The following is a 17,500-nucleotide window of genomic DNA, read 5'->3' as shown; positions in this document are numbered from 1 at the left end:
GACAGAGACGAACAGACAGACAGTAGGGTATATTGAACAGGATTAGTGTGTCTGGACAAAGGTCTATAAAAAGCTGTTTCAACACAGACAGTGAGCTCTGCTTCCTCTGAGTGATTGGTCTAGAGGAAGCACCTTATTGCTGTGACCTCTGAGAGACAATAGTGCAGCGATCATCAGCTAGATTCATGATGAGTTCTTCTTGAGCGGATGGTGAATTTGTAGACCAAAAAATAAAATCACCTGAGGGCCAAACGTGGCCCTCGGTCCACCGGTTGGGGAACCCTGCAATAACGGATAGCATTACCATTACATCGGAATTATCTCTTCATTGACCATATATCACTCTGTACGCTGTGTGTGATTGTCTGTGGTTGTGTCAAATCAAAAAATCTAATCAAATTTTATTTGTCACATACACATGGTTAGCAGATGTTAATGCGAGTGTAGCGAAATGCTTGTGCTTCTAGTTCCGACAATGCAGTAATAACCAACGAGTAATCTAGCTAACAATTCAACTAACTACTACCTTATACACACAAGTGTAAGGGGATAAAGAATATGTACATAAAGATATATGAATGAGTGATGGTACAGAGCGGCATAGGCAAGATACAGTAGATGGTATTGAGTGCAGTATATACATATGAGATGAGTATGTAAATAAAGTGGCATAGTTAAAGTGGCTAGTGATACATGTATTACATAAAGATGCAGTAGATGATATAGAGTACAGTATATACATATACATATGAGATGAATAATGTAGGGTATGTAAACATTATATTAGGTAGCATTGTTTAAAGTGGCTAGTGATATATTTTACATAATTTCCCATGAATTCCCATTATTCAAGTGGCTGGAGTTGAGTCAGTGTGTTGGCAGCAGCCACTCAATGTTAGTGGTGGCTGTTTAACAGTCTGATGGCCTTGAGATAGAAGCTGTTTTTCAGTCTCTCGGTCCCAGCTTTGATGCACCTGTACTGACCTCGCCTTCTGGGTGATAGCGGGGTGAACAGGCAGTGGCTCGGGTGGTTGTTGTCCTTGATGATCTTTATGGCCTTCCTGTGACATCGGGTGGTGTAGGTGTCCTGGAGGGCAGGTAGTTTGCCCCCGGTGATGCGTTGTGCAGACCTCACTACCCTCTGGAGAGCCTTACGGTTGTGGGCGGAGCAGTTGCCGTACCAGGCGGTGATACAGCCCGACAGGATGCTCTCGATTGTGCATCTGTAGAAATTTGTGAGTGCTTTTGGTGACAAGCCGAATTTCTTCAGCCTCCTGAGGTTGAAGACGCGCTGCTGCGCCTTCTTCACAACGCTGTCTGTGTGGGTGGACCAATTCAGTTTGTCTGTGATGTGTACGCCGAGGAACTTAAAACTTACTACCCTCTCCACTACTGTTCCATCGATGTGGATAGGGGGGTGTTCCCTCTGCTGTTTCCTGAAGTCCACAATCATCTCCTTAGTTTTGTTGACGTTGAGTGTGAGGTTATTTTCCTGACACCACACTCCGAGGGCCCTCACCTCCTCCCTGTAGGCCGTCTCGTTGTTGTTGGTAATCAAGCCTACCACTGTTGTGTCGTCCGCAAACTTGATGATTGAGTTGGAGGCGTGCGTGGCCACGCAGTCGTGGGTGAACAGGGAGTACAGGAGAGGGCTCAGAACGCACCCTTGTGGGGCCCCAGTGTTGAGGATCAGCGGGGTGTAAATGTTGTTGCCTACCCTCACCACCTGGGGGCGGCCCGTCAGGAAGTCCAGTACCCAGTTGCACAGGGCGGGGTCGAGACCCAGGGTCTCGAGCTTGATGACGAGCTTGGAGGGCACTATGGTGTTAAATGCCGAGCTGTAGTCGATGAACAGCATTCTCACATAGTTATTCCTCTTGTCCAGATGGGTTAGGGCAGTGTGCAGTGTGGTTGAGATTGCATCGTCTGTGGACCTATTTGGGCGGTGTGTGTGTGTGCATGTGTGTGTGCATGTGTGTGTGCACGTGTGTGTCTGTGTGTGTTATGCTAGGGCGTGGTGTAGATTTTAGGGTGTGTGTCTCATCAGCACAGTTCTGAGGGGATCATGTTCCTCTCATATTCAGTGTTTTTGGTGAAATACCATTATCTACATTACCTACATTACCTACTGTAGCTCCAGCTGTCCATGGTTTTAACAAGACTCAACTGCTACAATAGTCCTGCTTTGTCTGTCATTTGGTATTCTACCATAATAGTATATTATTTATTGTAGTTTTAGGTTTATACTGCTGTTTTTTACCCTAAAAGTATATTATTACAAACTATTCATGGAGCTAATGGATGTTTATACAGGGCATTTGGGTCTGGTTTTAGTTTAGAAGGAAATGACCGTCATTGAAGGTCCTGTCTCCACCCCGTTTTCTCTGTGTGTGTGTGTGTGTGTGTGTGTGTGTGTGTGTGTGTGTGTGTGTGTGTGTGTGGCTGGTGAGCGTACTTCAGGAAGAGAAAAAGGTGAATCCCTCACCGAAGTTCTATTAATCCTGTGGGTGTGTGTGTGTGTGTGTCTGTTTCCACAGAGCAATGCTCAGACGTAGAGTAACTTCTGCTTTCATAGTTCCGCTGAGCCCATAAACTCTCTCATAACCAGCAGGCTTGTACTCTACACTGTGTGTGTGTGTGTGTGTGTGTGTGTGTGTGTGTGTGTGTGTGTGTGTGTGCACTACAGCATAGACAGCTACTGAACTAAGGTTCTGTTAATATTCCCTGTGCTGGAGGTGAAAGAAACACACACCTGTTTAGGCGAGGTGCTGGCTAGAACAGAGTTTCTACTGTATCTAGACCAACATGTCTTAGAATCTATAGACTGAGAGGTTCTACTGTATCTGGATCAACATGTCTTAGAATCTATAGACTGAGAGGTTCTACTGTATCTAGATAAACATGTCTTAGAATCTATAGACTGAGAGGTTCTACTGTATCTAGATAAACATGTCTTAGAATCTATAGACTGAGAGGTTCTACTGTATCTAGACCAACAGGTCTTAGAATCTATAGACTGAGAGGTTCTACTGTATCTAGATCAACAGGTCTTAGAATCTATAGACTGAGAGGTTCTACTGTATCTAGACCAACATGTCTTAGAATCTATAGACTGAGAGGTTCTACTGTATCTAGACCAACAGGTCTTAGAATCTATAGACTGAGAGGTTCTACTGTATCTAGATCAACAGGTCTTAGAATCTATAGACTGAGAGGTTCTACTGTATCTAGATCAACAGGTCTTAGAATCTATAGACTGAGAGGTTCTACTGTATCTAGATCAACAGGTCTTAGAATCTATAGACTGAGAGGTTCTACTGTATCTAGACCAACATGTCTTAGAATATATAGACTGAGAGGTTTTACTGTATCTAGATAATCATGTCTTAGAATATATAGACTGAGAGGTTCTACTGTATCTAGATAAACATGTCTTAGAATATATAGACTGAGAGGTTCTACTGTATCTAGACCAACATGTCTTAGAATCTATAGACTGAGAGGTTCTACTGTATCTAGACCAACATGTCTTAGAATCTATAGACTAAGAGGTTCTACTGTATCTAGACCAACATGTCTTAGAATCTTGTCACGCTCGTCGTCATGATTGGACCAAAGTGCAGCGTGCGTAGAGTTCCACATATTTTAATTAATAGAAACTCACCAAACAAACAAGCACAAAAGAAACGTGACGCTACTGGTGTGCACACAGGCAACTAACTGTAGACAAGATCCCACAAACACAATGGGGAAAATGGCTACCTAAATATGATCCCCAATCAGAGACAATGATAAACAGCTGCCTCTGATTGGGAACCATATCAGGCCACCATAGAAATACAATTCACCTAGATGACCCACCCTAGTCACTATCACGCCCCATGCCCCATGTATCTAGACCAACATGTTTTAGAATCTATAGACTGAGAGGTTCTACTGTATCTAGACCAACATGTTTTACAATCTTAGAATGAGAGGTTCTACTGTATCTAGAACCAACATGTATTAGAATCAATTTACTGAGGTTCTAAGACATGTTGGTTCTAGATACAATAGAACCTCTCAGTCTATAGAATGTGGGGGAGTGTGTGTGTTTGTGATGCCCCAGATAAAACATCACGTCTAATTTGAACAGAGGAATGTACGTGTTGTTAATACCCCTTTAGTGGAACACACACACACACACACACACACACACACACACACACACACTAGCCCTTATCTTATCTTCTCTCTGCTTCTTCTCTCTCTGCAGGACTAACCGGACCAGCTACCCTGTGGCATTGTGGGACTGAGAACACCAATATTGATGAGGGGCCAGTTTAGTCCCAACCTCCCCTCTGTGTCTGCAGGTCCAGTTCTGACAAGAGGATACACACTATGACTAATGGACCCCTCTCTCTGCGTTCGGTCTCTCTGTATACAACTCCTCCTTTGAGATAGATGGAATAAAAACGTATACAAATCTATGTTACGTCATTTCTTATTATGTGTGTCATGTCTTCATGTATCTACAAATCATTTTTATAACAGGGTCACTATTTTAGCCTAGTGTTGATTTTGGTTCGGGGCGGCAGGTAACCTAGCGGCTTAGAGCGTTAGTAACCGAAAGGTCGCTCGTTCGAGTCCCTGAGTCGTCTTGGTGAAACATCTGTCTATTCGCCCTTGAACAACGCACCTAACCCTAATATCTCCTGTAAGTCTCTCTGGATAAGAGCGTCTGCTAAATGACTAACATGTAAATGGAATGGATCTGCTGTATCCTACTCCACTATGGTGAAAACAACAGACAAAAAACTCATTAGCAACTGTAGGCTCCAATGTATTAAAAGGAACACGGAGACTGGAATTGAATCAAATCTGCTTTAGAAATGTTTCTATAAGTTCTTTGTTCAAATTCTACTTCAATAGCGTTTCCCAAAATTCCCAGGTTTTCCAGAAATCCTAGTTGGAAGATCACAGAATAAGCAGAAAACCCAGAATCCTCCTACCAGGATGTCTGGAAAAGCTTTCCTGGAATTTTTCCACCCTACTTAAACACATCTGTAAATCCACCTGAAAGACGTCCACCAGTAATAGGTTTCATTACATTTATTTGAATACCCATAATAACTGTTTCGTGTTTTTACCTTTGTAAAAACAGGTACTGCGTCAATACAATGCAAGAAACAGCCAATTTAATTGGGCCCAACGTTTAGTCCTCATATGTCCTCATACAGTAGGGTTTTCCCTCCTTGTTACGTAAGTGTTTTATGTAACTAGTGTAAAACCAGTGAGATATAACTGTTATTATCCCAGTGGCTATGCTACGTTCGTCGCTGTGCTAGTCTTTGATCCTGCGAGATGGGAGATATAGGGAGAAAACTTCTCTCCTCCAACTCTTTGAAGTCCAAAACACCAACGTTTTCAAATCCTCAAAAGCCTTGACTGTAAAGAGCATGGCACCATGTAATGTGGTTTAACACTATTTGTCTTCTATCTGTTCTTATTGCAGGTGCCTTTGGCCTCATCCCCCTGTGAGCCCCTGCTAACCCACATTAAGCCCTACGAAGTGCACACTCTGAAGTGCACACTCTGGAGAAAACTTCTCTTCTGCCAGTAATCCATACTTCTCATTGAGAGATGAAGATGTGCGTCCCACTGCTGATGGCTGTGCTGCCTATCATACAGGCAGGTCAGTACTGCAGTTATTACAGCTCTTATGAATGTTATGACTGTGTTATGACAGGTATTACAGAGGTATTAGGGGTTTAAGACAGGTCAGTACTGAAGATATTACAGCTCTTATGAATGTTATGACTGTGTTATGACAGGTATTACAGAGGTATTAGGGGTTTACGACAGGTCAGTACTGAAGATATTACAGCTCTTATGAATGTTATGACTGTGTTATGACAGGTATTACAGAGGTATTAGGGGTTTACGACAGGTCAGCACTGAAGATATTACAGATCTTATAAATGTTATGACTGTGTTATGACAGGTATTACAGAGATATTAGGTGTTTACGACAGGTCAGTACTACAGTTATTACAGATCTTATGAATGTTATGACTGTGTTATGACAGGTATTACAGAGGTATTAGGGGTTTACGACAGGTCAGTACTGAAGATATTACAGATCTTATGAATGTTATGACTGTGTTATGACAGGTATTACAGAGGTATTAGGGGTTTACGACAGGGCAGTACTGAAGATATTACAGATCTTATGAATGTTATGACTGTGTTATGACAGGTATTAGAGTGGTATTAGGTGTTTACGACAGGTCAGTACTGCAGCTATTACAGCTCTTATGAATGTTATGACTGTGTTATGACAGGTATTAGGGGTTTAGGACAGGTCATTCAGCTGTTATTACAGGTATGAGACTATGATCTGAAGTCAGAATACTGCCCCACCTCCACCATGTAGAGTTTTCTGTAGTGGAACATGGCCCTGGTAGAGGGTAGAGTTTTCTATAGTGGAACATGGCCCTGGTAGAGGGTCGAGTTTTCTGTAGTGGAACATGGCCCTGTTAGAGGGTAGAGTTTTCTGTAGTGGAACATGGCCCTGGTAGAGGGTAGAGTTTCCTGTAGTGGAACATGGCCCTGGTAGAGGGTAGAGTTTTCTGTAGTGGAACATAGCCCTGACTAGCTGCAGAACAACAATTTTTAGGTATTTGACCTTTGTAGTTGAGTAGGATGGAGAGGGATGATGGAGGATAAATGGATGGTGAGAGATGAATGGAGGAAGAGAGATGTAGGGAGAGAGAGTATGGAGGGAGGCAGCGTAATAGAAGGAGAGGGTAGGAGGTAGAGGGAGAACGATGGAGGGGGTGAAATGGAAGGAGAGAGAGCGAGAGGAGGGAGATGGAAAGAGCAAGGGAATGAGAGGGATGGGGAGGGTTTGAAAGAGAGGTAAGGAGAGGGAAAGTGGGAGCGGTATGAAGGGAGGGAGTGAGAAGGAGGAAGTAGGTCAGTCTGAGCGATTGAAGGTATAACTGTGTCTGCCACGTGTGAGGAAAGGAGAGTGGATCTCCCTCTCCACCTTCTCCCTCTGTGTCTAGGTGTGTGTGTGTCTGGGTGGGTGTGTGTGTTTGGGTGTGTGGGTGTGTGTGTGTGTCTGGGTGTGTTTCTGGGTGTCTGGGTGTCTGGGTGTGTGTGTGTGTCTGGGTGTCTGGGTGTGTGTGTGTGTCTGGGTGGGTGTGTGTGTGTGTGTCTGGGTGGGTGTGTGTCTGTGTGTGTGTGTGTGTGTGTGTGTGTGTGTGTGTGTGTGTGTGTGTGTGTGTGTGTGTGTGTGTGTGTGTGTGTGTGTGTGTGTCTGGGTGTGTGTGTGTGTGTGGGTGTGTGGGTGGGTGTGTGTGTGTGTCTGGGTGAGTGGGTGTGTGTGTGTGTGGGTGGGTGTGGGTGGGTGTGTGTGTCTGGGTGGGTGTGTGTGTGTGTCTGGGTGAGTGTGTGTGTGTGTGTGTGTCTGGGTGGGTGTGTCTGGGTGGGTGTGTGTGTGTGTCTGGGTGGGTGTGTGTGTCTGGGTGGGTGGGTGTGTGTGTGTGTGCGGCAGGGCAGCCTCTAAAGCCATGGCTAGACTCCAATGGCTCAGGTTTTCATAGTAACGGACACATAACAAATATTTCTACATTTCCTTCCTTCTCTCTCTGTCAGTTAAATGTTAAATTAAATTCAAGGGTCTTTATTGGCATGGGAAACATTGCCAAAGCAATGTTTCTCTCTCTCTTTCTCTCTCACGCTCTCACGCTCTCTCTTCCTTTCTCTCTCTGCTGTTTCCTACCATAGTGTTTTTGTTTTTGACAGTAAGCTACTCTGTATATTCACTAACATGAAGGCCTAGCTTCGGTTGCCAGGTTGACTTCCTCCGGTTGCCAGATTGGGTCATAATCCCACTTACCCTTTAAAGGGCAGAAAAGTAACATGAGCAGTAGGAGGGAGGCATGTGTTTATGCTGCTGTTTTTGTCAGTTGTAAATACGCATGCATGCACACACGCACACACACACACACACACACGCACACACACGCACACACACACACACACACACACACACACACACACACACACACACACACACGACATCATGCCTTTGTGTGTCAGTGTGCTCTTAAAACACAGCATGAAGTTCCAACATAATGACAAAGACTTTAAACAGTGCTATTGTCAAACTTACTGTCAAAATAATATACATATTTATAATTCATGTATGATGTTGTTTATTAACACCCTCTGCTACCCACTGGTAGAGCCCAATGGAGTAAGATGAAGATCCCCCTTAGACACTGAACTAAGCTCAGTTTAGCATATTCCCCATAATGGTTAGGGTTACGCTCCGTGGAGGAAAAGCTGATCCTAGATATCTGCCTAAGGGCAACTTCTTCAAAGCATCATCTCATCTGCCTTTCCATAGGGATTCACAGAATGAGAGCGTGTGGTTGAGGGCAGAAATAGACAATAGCTACAGTATGCTTTCTGGGATGTTGTTTTGTTGTTGTTTACAGTATGCTTTGTGGAATGTTGTTTTGTTGTTGTTTACAGTATGCTTTGTGGGATGTTGTTTTGTTGCTGTTTACAGTATGCTTTGTGGGGTGTTGTTTTGTTGTTGTTTACACTATGCTTTGTGGCGTGTTGTTTTGTTGTTGTTTACAGTATGCTTTGGGGTGTTGTTTTGTAGTTGTTTACACTATGCTTTGTGGGGTGTTGTTTTGTTGTTGTTTACACTATGCTTTGTGGGGTGTTGTTGTTTACAGTATGCACCACTCGGGAGCCCACTCTTGACTGAAACCGTCCTAATTGGAAATAAACTTCATTATGTTGTCATCCAGAGCCACATGTGTTTATTTTCCAAGCTATAACACACAATATTTTACAAGTGCTTTGTGTTTTCATGTTTGGCCATGGAAAATCAAGTATAATTTTATCTTGATACTGGTATCGTGATAACCCTAACACACACACACACACACACACACACACACACACACACACACACACACACACGCACACACGCACACACGCACACACACACACACACACACACAGAATTTCCTATTGAAAACTTGCATCCAGTCCATTTGAAGGTCCTGGAGGTGTTGTTTCAGTTTCTAAATCGTTCCTGGCTTTCGAAACCTCCTAAATATAAAGTCCTATGTTTGACCAGAGATTTATGTGGCTGTCCCTATGTGGCTCCGCTCAAAAGCAGTGCACTTGTGTATGTGGCTGTGTGTGTGTGTATGTGGCTGTCTGTGTGTGTGTGTGTGTGTGTGTGTGGCTGTCTGTGTGTGTGTGTGTGTGTGTGTGTGGCTGCATGTGTGTGTGGCTGCATGTGTGTGTGGCTGCATGTGTGTGTGTGGCTGTGTGTGTGTGAGTGTGGCTGTGAGTGTGGCTGTCTGTGTGTGTGTGTGTATGTGGCTGTCTGTGTGTGTGTGCGTATATGTGTGGCTGTCTGTGTGTGTGTGCGTATATGTGTGGCTGTATGTGCGTGTATGTGTCTGTCTGTCTGTGTGTGTGTGTGTGTGTGTGTGTGTGTGTGTGTGTGTAGGTGTGTGTCTGTCTGTCTGTGTGTGTGTGTGTGTGTGTGTGTGGGTGTGTGTGTGTATGTATGAGTGTGTTTGTGGCTGTGTGTGTGTGTGTGTGTGTGTGTGTGTGGCTGTCTGTGTGTGTGTGTGTGTGTATGTGGCTGTCTGTGTGTGTGTGTGCGTATATGTGTGGCTGTTTGTGTGTGTATGTGGCTGTCTGTGTGTATGTGTGTGTCTGTGTGTGTGTGTGTGTGTGTGTGTGTGTGTGTCTGTCTGTGTGTGTGTGTGTGTGTGTCTGTCTGTCTGTCTGTGTGTGTGTCTGTCTGTGTGTCATTTGAGACAGAGTTCAGTCAGGGTACACTGTGGTTTTTGATGAAACAGTCTGAAAAGCGGTGAGGTCAGCGTTTCCACAGGTCCGCTGCCAGGCACGCCGAGACTTGGCCTCGCTTCCTTGGGAATTATATTATTATCCGTTCACTCTGAATGCTCAGGAAATACTGTGGTTAATGATGGTATGTTGATGATATGTTTGTTGTGTCAATGTGTATATGAATAACGTGTGATAAACACAATCCATTTGAATCTACATCTTTAGTCTCCTTATCATAGGGAAGATCAAAACAATTCCTTTTAATTCCTTTTCTACAAATGTAATTTACCTGCTCATTTTACCAGCATTGTTGGTAAAATTCTAATTTGAAGTGCTATGACGTCATACTTGTTTGATAATATTTCCATTTCTGGCATTACTTATCTCATATGTATATACAGTATTCTATACTATTCTACTGTATCTTAGTCACTTAATAATGTTCACATATCTGGCTTACTCATCTCATATGTATATACTGTATTCTATACTATTCTACTGTATCTTAGTCACTTAATAATGTTTACATATCTGGCTTACTCATCTCATATGTATATACTGTATTCTATACCATTCTACTGTATCTTAGTACATGCCGCTCTGACATCGCTCGTCCATATGTATATATTCTTAATTCATTCCTACTTAGATGTGTGTGTATTGGGTACAGTATATGTTGTGAAAATGTTAGATATTACTGGTTAGACATTACTGCACTGTCAGAGCTAGAAACACAAGCATTTTGCTGCAGCTGAATAACATCTGCTAAACACGTGTATGTAACCAATACAATTTGATTGATTTGGACGCCGTTGACACTATTTTCAGCATGAGCAGGCTCGTTCACGAGCTTTAAAAAAATGCTTCCCATTTCATTTGAGCTTAAGTCGTTTTTTTAAATTATTTTTTTATTTCACCTTTATTTAACCAGGTAGGCTAGTTGAGAACAAGTTCTGATTTACAACACAGAGTTACACATGGAGTAAACAATTAACAAGTCAATAATACAGTAGAAAAAAGGAGAGTCTATATACATTGTGTGCAAAAGGCATGAGGAGGTAGGCGAATAATTACAATTTTGCAGATTAACACTGGAGTGATAAATGATCAGATGGTCATGTACAGGTAGAGATACTGGTGTGCAAAAGAGCAGAAAATAAAATAAATAAAAACAGTATGGGGATGAGGTAGGTAAAAATGGGTGGGCTATTTACCGATAGACTATGTACAGCTGCAGCGATCGGTTAACTGCTCAGATAGCAGATGTTTGAAGTTGGTGAGGGAGATAAAAGTCTCCAAGTTACCAAGTTGTTCGGACGAGATAATTCAATTTTTCTTGTTATTGTTTGCCTTGGGCTTCAGGGCTTCTGTAAGTTTGTGTTTTTGCCTGTGTTCATGTTTTATTTGAGTTTGTTTATGTGGCATACTGTGTGAATGTGTGTGTGCAGATGTCATTGCCCAGTGTAGTGCAACGCCTGTTGCAGATCGCCAGACCACTGTCCTTCACATCATGATCACACAGAGAACAGAGGAAGTAGGAACTCTGAACCTATTGGTGGACTCCAGATACTTCCCTTTACACACTCTCTCTCGCTCTCGCTCGCACTCTCGCTCTCTCGCTCTCTCGCTCTCTCGCTCGCACTCTCGCACTCTCGCACTCTCGCACTCTCGCTCTCTCGCTCTCTCGCTCTCTCGCTCTCTCGCTCTCTCTCAATTTCAAAGGCTTTTTTGGCATGGGAAACATATGTTAACATTGCCAAAGCAAGTGAAGTAGATAATAAACAAAAGTGAAATAAACAATAAAAATTAACAGTAAACACTACAATCACAAAAGTGCCAAAAGAATAAATACATTTCATAGACATTTCAAATGTCTCTCATTCTCTCTTTTTCTCTATTTGTCTATCTTTTTCTTTCTCGATCTTTCTCTCTCCTATCTGTTCCTCTCTGTTCCCCTCTCTCTCTCTCTCTCTCTCTCTCTCTCTCTCTATTTCTCTTTCTCTCTCTGAACTGTTCTTTCTCTCTCTCTGAACCTCCAGCATCCCCAGAGCTATACTACTAGCTGTCTAACCCCTTGTTGCAATAACAGCTAGTTCTTTAGCCAACTCCTTGAGTCAGACACGACATGAGAATGACAAAGGATTTGGCTAAAGCCCAGACAGATCTAGTTCCAAGACCTAACTCTCAAACTGCTGTGTCCGATGGTTTCTCAGCTGGGTTCTTTCATGGAGAAAACCAGTCGATTGGAGCCTATTAATCAATCTGTATTAGCCCAGGGGAAAATCTGGTTGGCCGGCCCGTTTGGTGTCCGTCCAATCAATGACATTGACTGATGAATGAATTATAGGATGTTGGCATAGTGTTTGTTGTTGGAAACTATGGGCCAGATCAGAACTTCAGGGATCAGTGAGATCTGTGTGTGTCATGACGTTAACCCTATTGGTCGATCCAACAGTGTGTCCAGACAGGGAGCCCGGCCTGCAGCCATGGACCCCCGGCCACAGTGAAGCCCACCATGTTACCATTGGCTATGGCAGAAAGGTCATCCTCACCTCTTCAGCTACTGTCCACTCCATAGAGATCCTCAACGGAGGTACGTCTGTGTGTGTGTGTCTGCAATCATATTGTTAAACTGTCACCCAAATTTACTTTATCCATCAATTGTGTGTGTGTGACAGTCTTGCTTCCGTCCCAAACTGGGCTCAACCAGGGATTCTCTGCACACATCGACAACAGTCACCCTCAAAGCATTGTTACCTATCGCTCCACAAAAGCTTGCAGAGCAAAGGAAACCACTACTTCAAGGTCTCAGAGCGAGTTACGTCACCGATTGAAATGCCGCTAGTGTACACCGCTAACTAGCTAGCCATTTCACATGGTTTACACCCTTTGACCTTCTCCTTCTCCACAGCAACCAGTGATCTGAGTCAACATCATCAATGTAACAGTGTAGCCATTTCACACTGGTTACATGTGTATGTGTGAGTTAGGAACCTGATACTGTGTGTCCAGGTAACCACTAACTCACAGTCAAGTCAATGTCCCCATCTCTCATCCACTTCTCTACAGGACTACATAACCTCTGTCAGATGGACGTTATCGTGAAATGCAGCCCTCATAAAGGGTTATTGAGTTTCCCCCCCTGTGTCTGTGTCTGTGTCTGTGTGTGTGTCTGTGTCTATGTCTGTCTGTGTTTGTGTGAGCCACAGCTCAGTGCCATAAAAGGAAGGGAGATGTGATGTGTCAGGCCCCAGGGCATGAAATACCTGCCAGGAGATCTCACCAGTAAAGATCTCTCTCTCTCTCTCTCTCTCTCTCTCTCTCTCTCTCTCTCTAGGAAAGTTAGTGATAGCAGACTCGTATCGTCCCATCCTACTGCGTACCAAACACATTCTGATCGGCAACAGAGGACAGCTGCACATAGGAAGTCCTGACTGCCCGTATAAGGGCAACCTTACCATCTCCTTATTTGGAAGGTGGGTTTTGAACCCAGACCAGATCTCATAGCCTTCAGCCCTCAACCTATTTGGTAGCCTCTAGACTCTATCCTCTTTCTCCTAGTCTCAAGCCTCTTTGTCATAGCTCCTATCCTCTATCGTCTAGCCTCTATTCTCTTAGCCCTTATCTCCTAGCCCCTCGACTCTATCTCCTCACTTCTATCTCCTAGCCTCTAGCCTGTAACTCATAGCCTCTGTCTATTAGCCCCTAGACTCTGTCTATTAGCCCCTAGACTCTTATCTATTAGCCCCTAGTCTCTATCTCCTAGACTCTATCTCCTATCCCCTCGCCTCTATCTCCTAGCCCCTAGCCTATATCTATTAGCCCCTAGCCTCTATCTCCTAGCCTCTATCTCCTAGCCCCTAGCCTCTATCTATTAGCCCCTAGCCTCTATCTCCTAGCCTCTATCTCCTAGCCCCTAGCCTCTATCTATTAGCCCCTAGCCTCTATCTCCTCACCTCTATCTCCTAGCCCCTAGTCTCTATCTATTAGCCCCTAGTCTCTATCTATTAGCCCCTAGCCTCTATCTCCTAGCCTCTGTCTCTTAGGCTCTATTTCCTAGCCTCTATCTCCTAGCCCCTAGCCTCTATATCCTAGTCTTTAGACTTTATCTGGTATATTCTAGCCTATATCCCCTTATCCCCTATTGTGTAACCCTCTAGCCCATATTCTTTATTAATTGGTTGATCAATCATTGACTCTTCTCCAGGTCTGACGACACAGACACAGAGCACAGTTACTTTGGCCGTAAGTACATTGGTGTGGGGACAGGAGGGACACTGGAGATCCATGGGGAGAAGAAGTTGTCGTGGACCTTCCTCAACAAGACCCTGCACCCAGGGGAGAGCGAGGACAACAGCTACCTGTTCGAGAGGGGCTGGGGCAACCGGGGGATCATAGTTCACGTCATCGACCCCAAGACTGGAGAAGTGCTCCACAATGATAGGTATTTTATATATTGTCATGTTTTTATTTCACCTTTAGGCTTGCACAATTCTGGTAAATTTTTCAAAAGTTCCCAGGTTTTCGGAAATGTTGGTTGGAAGGATGTCCTGCGTGTTACCGTCTTATTCCAGAAATGATGGTTGGAAGGATGCCCTGCGTGTTACTGTCTTATTCCAGAAATGTTGGTTGGAAGGATGTCCTGCGTATTACCGTCTTATTCCAGAAATGATGGTTGGAAGGATGTCCTGCGTATTACCGTCTTATTCCAGAAATGTTGGTTGGAAGGATGTCCTGCGTGTTACTGTCTTATTCCAGAAATGTTGGTTGGAAGGATGTCCTGCGTGTTACCGTCTTATTCCAGAAATGATGGTTGGAAGGATGTCCTGCGTATTACCGTCTTATTTCAGAAATGTTGGTTGGAAGGATGTCCTGCGTGTTACTGTCTTATTTCAGAAATGTTGGTTGGAAGGATGTCCTGCGTATTACTGTCTTATTCCAGAAATGATGGTTGGAAGGATGTCCTGCGTATTACCGTCTTATTCCAGAAATGTTGGTTGGAAGGATGTCCTGCGTATTACCGTCTTATTCCAGAAATCTTCCAACTGGGATTTCTGGAAAACCTGGGGACTTCTGGAAAACCTGGGGACTTCTGGAAAACTTGGGAACTTCTGGAAAACCTGGGAACTTCTGGAAAACTTGGGGACTTCTGGAAAACCTGAGGACTTCTGGAAAACCTGGGGACTTCTGGAAAACCTGGGGACTTCTGGAAAACCTGGGGACTTCTGGAAAACCTGGGGACTTCTGGAACACCTGGGGACTTCTGGAAAACCTGGGGACTTCTGGAAAACCTGGGGACTTCTGGAAAACCTGGGGACTTCTGGAAAACCTGGGGACTTCTGGAAAGTTACTGGAATTATGTAACCCTTTCACCTTGACTGTTTTTTTTTTACATCTAAACTCTATTTAACTTTGTTTAATAGTAGCAACATTAGCCTGCCAACAATCACTGAAAATAAATGACTTCAACACCCCTGTTGTAACAGAACGGTTGTGATAAGCAAACACGTTTAAAAAAAACAACACTGGAGGAATTGGTTGTCTCTTTAAATCTGGAATCCTTCATAGTGAAACTGCCTTGTCTGTTTGGAATATTACAACAAAGAAGTTACTGCAGACAACCCTCTGACATCATGGCAGGGGGAAGCGAACAGCACAATATGTACTGCTATTTTCAGTTTTGACCACTCTACTCAACACACCTCACCTCCGTTTAGTCCACTAAAATAATTTGAACAAAAGTGCTGGGGCGGACAGTGGACACCGAAATGCGGAGCGGTTTCCCCTAATGCAGATTCTATCTTTAAGTCATGACAGATATTGTTATTATCAGAACTCAGGATAAGCCCCAGATGCAGACAGCTAGAATCACAGATGTTTATTGACCCAAACAGGGGCCAGGCAGAAGACTGGTCAAGGGCAGTAAGGGCAGGTCGGTAATCCAGGGCAGAGTCAATAAGGTACAGAACAGCAGGCAGGCTCAGGGTCAGGGCAGGCAGAGGTCGGTAAATCCAGGGCAGAGTCAGGCAGGTACAGAACGGCAAACAGGCTCGGGGTCAGGGCAGGCAGAGGTTCGTAATCGGGTCAGGGTCAGGCAGGTACAGAACGGCAGGCAGGCTCGAGGTCAGGGCAGGCAGAGGTTCGTAATCGGTTCAGGGTTAGGCAGGTACAGAACGGCAGGCAGGCTCGGGGTCAGGGCAGGCAGAGGTTCGTGATCGGGTCAGAGTCAGGCAGGTACAGAACGGCAGGCAGGCTCGGGGTCAGGGTCAGGCAGGTACAGAACGGCAGGCAGGCTCGGGGTCAGGGCAGGCAGGTACAGAACGGCAGGCAGGCTCGGGGTCAGGGCAGGCAGGTACAGAACGGCAGGCAGGCTCGGGGTCAGGGTCAGGCAGGTACAGAACGGCAGGCAGGCTCGGGGTCAGGGCAGGCAGGCTCGGGGTCAGGGCAGGCAGATACAGAACGGCAGGCAGGCTCGGGGTCAGGGCAGGCAGGTACAGAACGGCAGGCAGGCTCGGGGTCAGGGTCAGGCAGGTACAGAACGGCAGGCAGGCTCGGGGTCAGGGCAGGCAGGTACAGAACGGCAGGCAGGCTCGGGGTTAGGGCAGGCAGGTACAGAACGGCAGGCAGGCTCGGGGTCAGGGCAGGCAGGCTCGGGGTCAGGGCAGGCAGAATGGTCAGAACCGGGGAAACTAGGAAACAGAAACTTGAGAAAGCAGGAAGATGAAAAAACATGCTTTTAAGACCTGACAAGACAAGACGAACTGGCAACAGACAAAGAGAGGATGGCGAAGATAGGTGACACCTAGAGGGGGTGGAGACAAGCACAAAGACAGGTGAAACAGATCAGGGTGTGACAGTTATAATATGACACTAGAAGATAGGGAGAATAGCAAACACACTCCTGTTGGTATTAACTATCTAATAGATTTATAATGTTCTCCCTATCCCATCGTTCAACATCTCTGATTGGATAAAGAATGTCAGAAAACATTTCATATGTACTGTAGTTAGAAAAACATTTAATATGCCGTCAGAGTACTGGTAAACAATCATTAAAAAGCCATTAAACAAAACAAACTTTGCTTCCAAGAGAAGTATTGCGTCAGGAGAAATTAAAACCCCATTTGACAAATGTATTTACTATTGGTTTGATATCAATTACCATTGACCTCAATTTCCTCACACAACCAAATTGAGACGTCACCCTCAAGATCTTACAGTATGCTCCCATGGGACTGTTTTGGGCGCTGTGTGCAATTCATTCATTGATATTTGTTGGTATATTTATCAGAAGATCCACCATAGATCAACCTTCAGAGGAAGATGTTTGTTGGAGTGATTGAAGGTCTTTTTTCATGCTCTGTTATGTAGCTATGATATAGGTCAGTGTTTCACATCTCCACTCCTCTAGTAGTGCCAACAGTACATATTTATATTGTGGAACCGGACAAGCACACCTGATGCTACTTGTCAACTAATCATCAAGCCCTTGACAAGTTGAATCGGGTGTTTTTGTCCGACACAACACAAATGTGTGCCATTCGTGGTACCGGAATTGGGAAACACTGATATAGACTAACCATTCACCTCCCCCTCACACTCCATTACCCAGGTTTGACACATA

General features: G+C 44.5%; 1 protein-coding gene across 9 annotated transcripts in view; it reads left to right on the top strand.

The window, feature by feature from the left end:
• The window catches only part of LOC110526709 (cell migration inducing hyaluronidase 1), a 166,826-nt gene that overhangs the window by 64,461 nt on the left and 84,865 nt on the right, over positions 1 to 17,500 (top strand). For 6 of the 9 annotated variants that reach the window (XM_036963445.1, XM_036963444.1, XM_036963447.1 and 3 more), the window contains 6 exons: positions 4,256 to 4,456; positions 5,495 to 5,674; positions 12,332 to 12,469; positions 13,214 to 13,352; positions 14,084 to 14,320; positions 17,489 to 17,500. The exon at positions 17,489 to 17,500 is cut by the window's right edge and continues 168 nt beyond it. In XM_036963445.1, coding sequence (XP_036819340.1) covers positions 5,623 to 5,674; positions 12,332 to 12,469; positions 13,214 to 13,352; positions 14,084 to 14,320; positions 17,489 to 17,500 — 578 coding nt within the window. In that variant the 5' untranslated portion in view covers positions 4,256 to 4,456; positions 5,495 to 5,622. The remainder of the gene's footprint in view (positions 1 to 4,255; positions 4,457 to 5,494; positions 5,675 to 12,331; positions 12,470 to 13,213; positions 13,353 to 14,083; positions 14,321 to 17,488) is intronic. The other 3 variants (XM_036963443.1, XM_036963449.1, XM_036963450.1) reach the window with 1 other exon arrangement.

Source organism: Oncorhynchus mykiss, chromosome 26, assembly GCF_013265735.2.
Source record: "Oncorhynchus mykiss isolate Arlee chromosome 26, USDA_OmykA_1.1, whole genome shotgun sequence".
NCBI classification, from domain to species: domain Eukaryota; kingdom Metazoa; phylum Chordata; class Actinopteri; order Salmoniformes; family Salmonidae; genus Oncorhynchus; species Oncorhynchus mykiss.
This window is presented reverse-complemented; position numbering and strand designations above follow the sequence as displayed.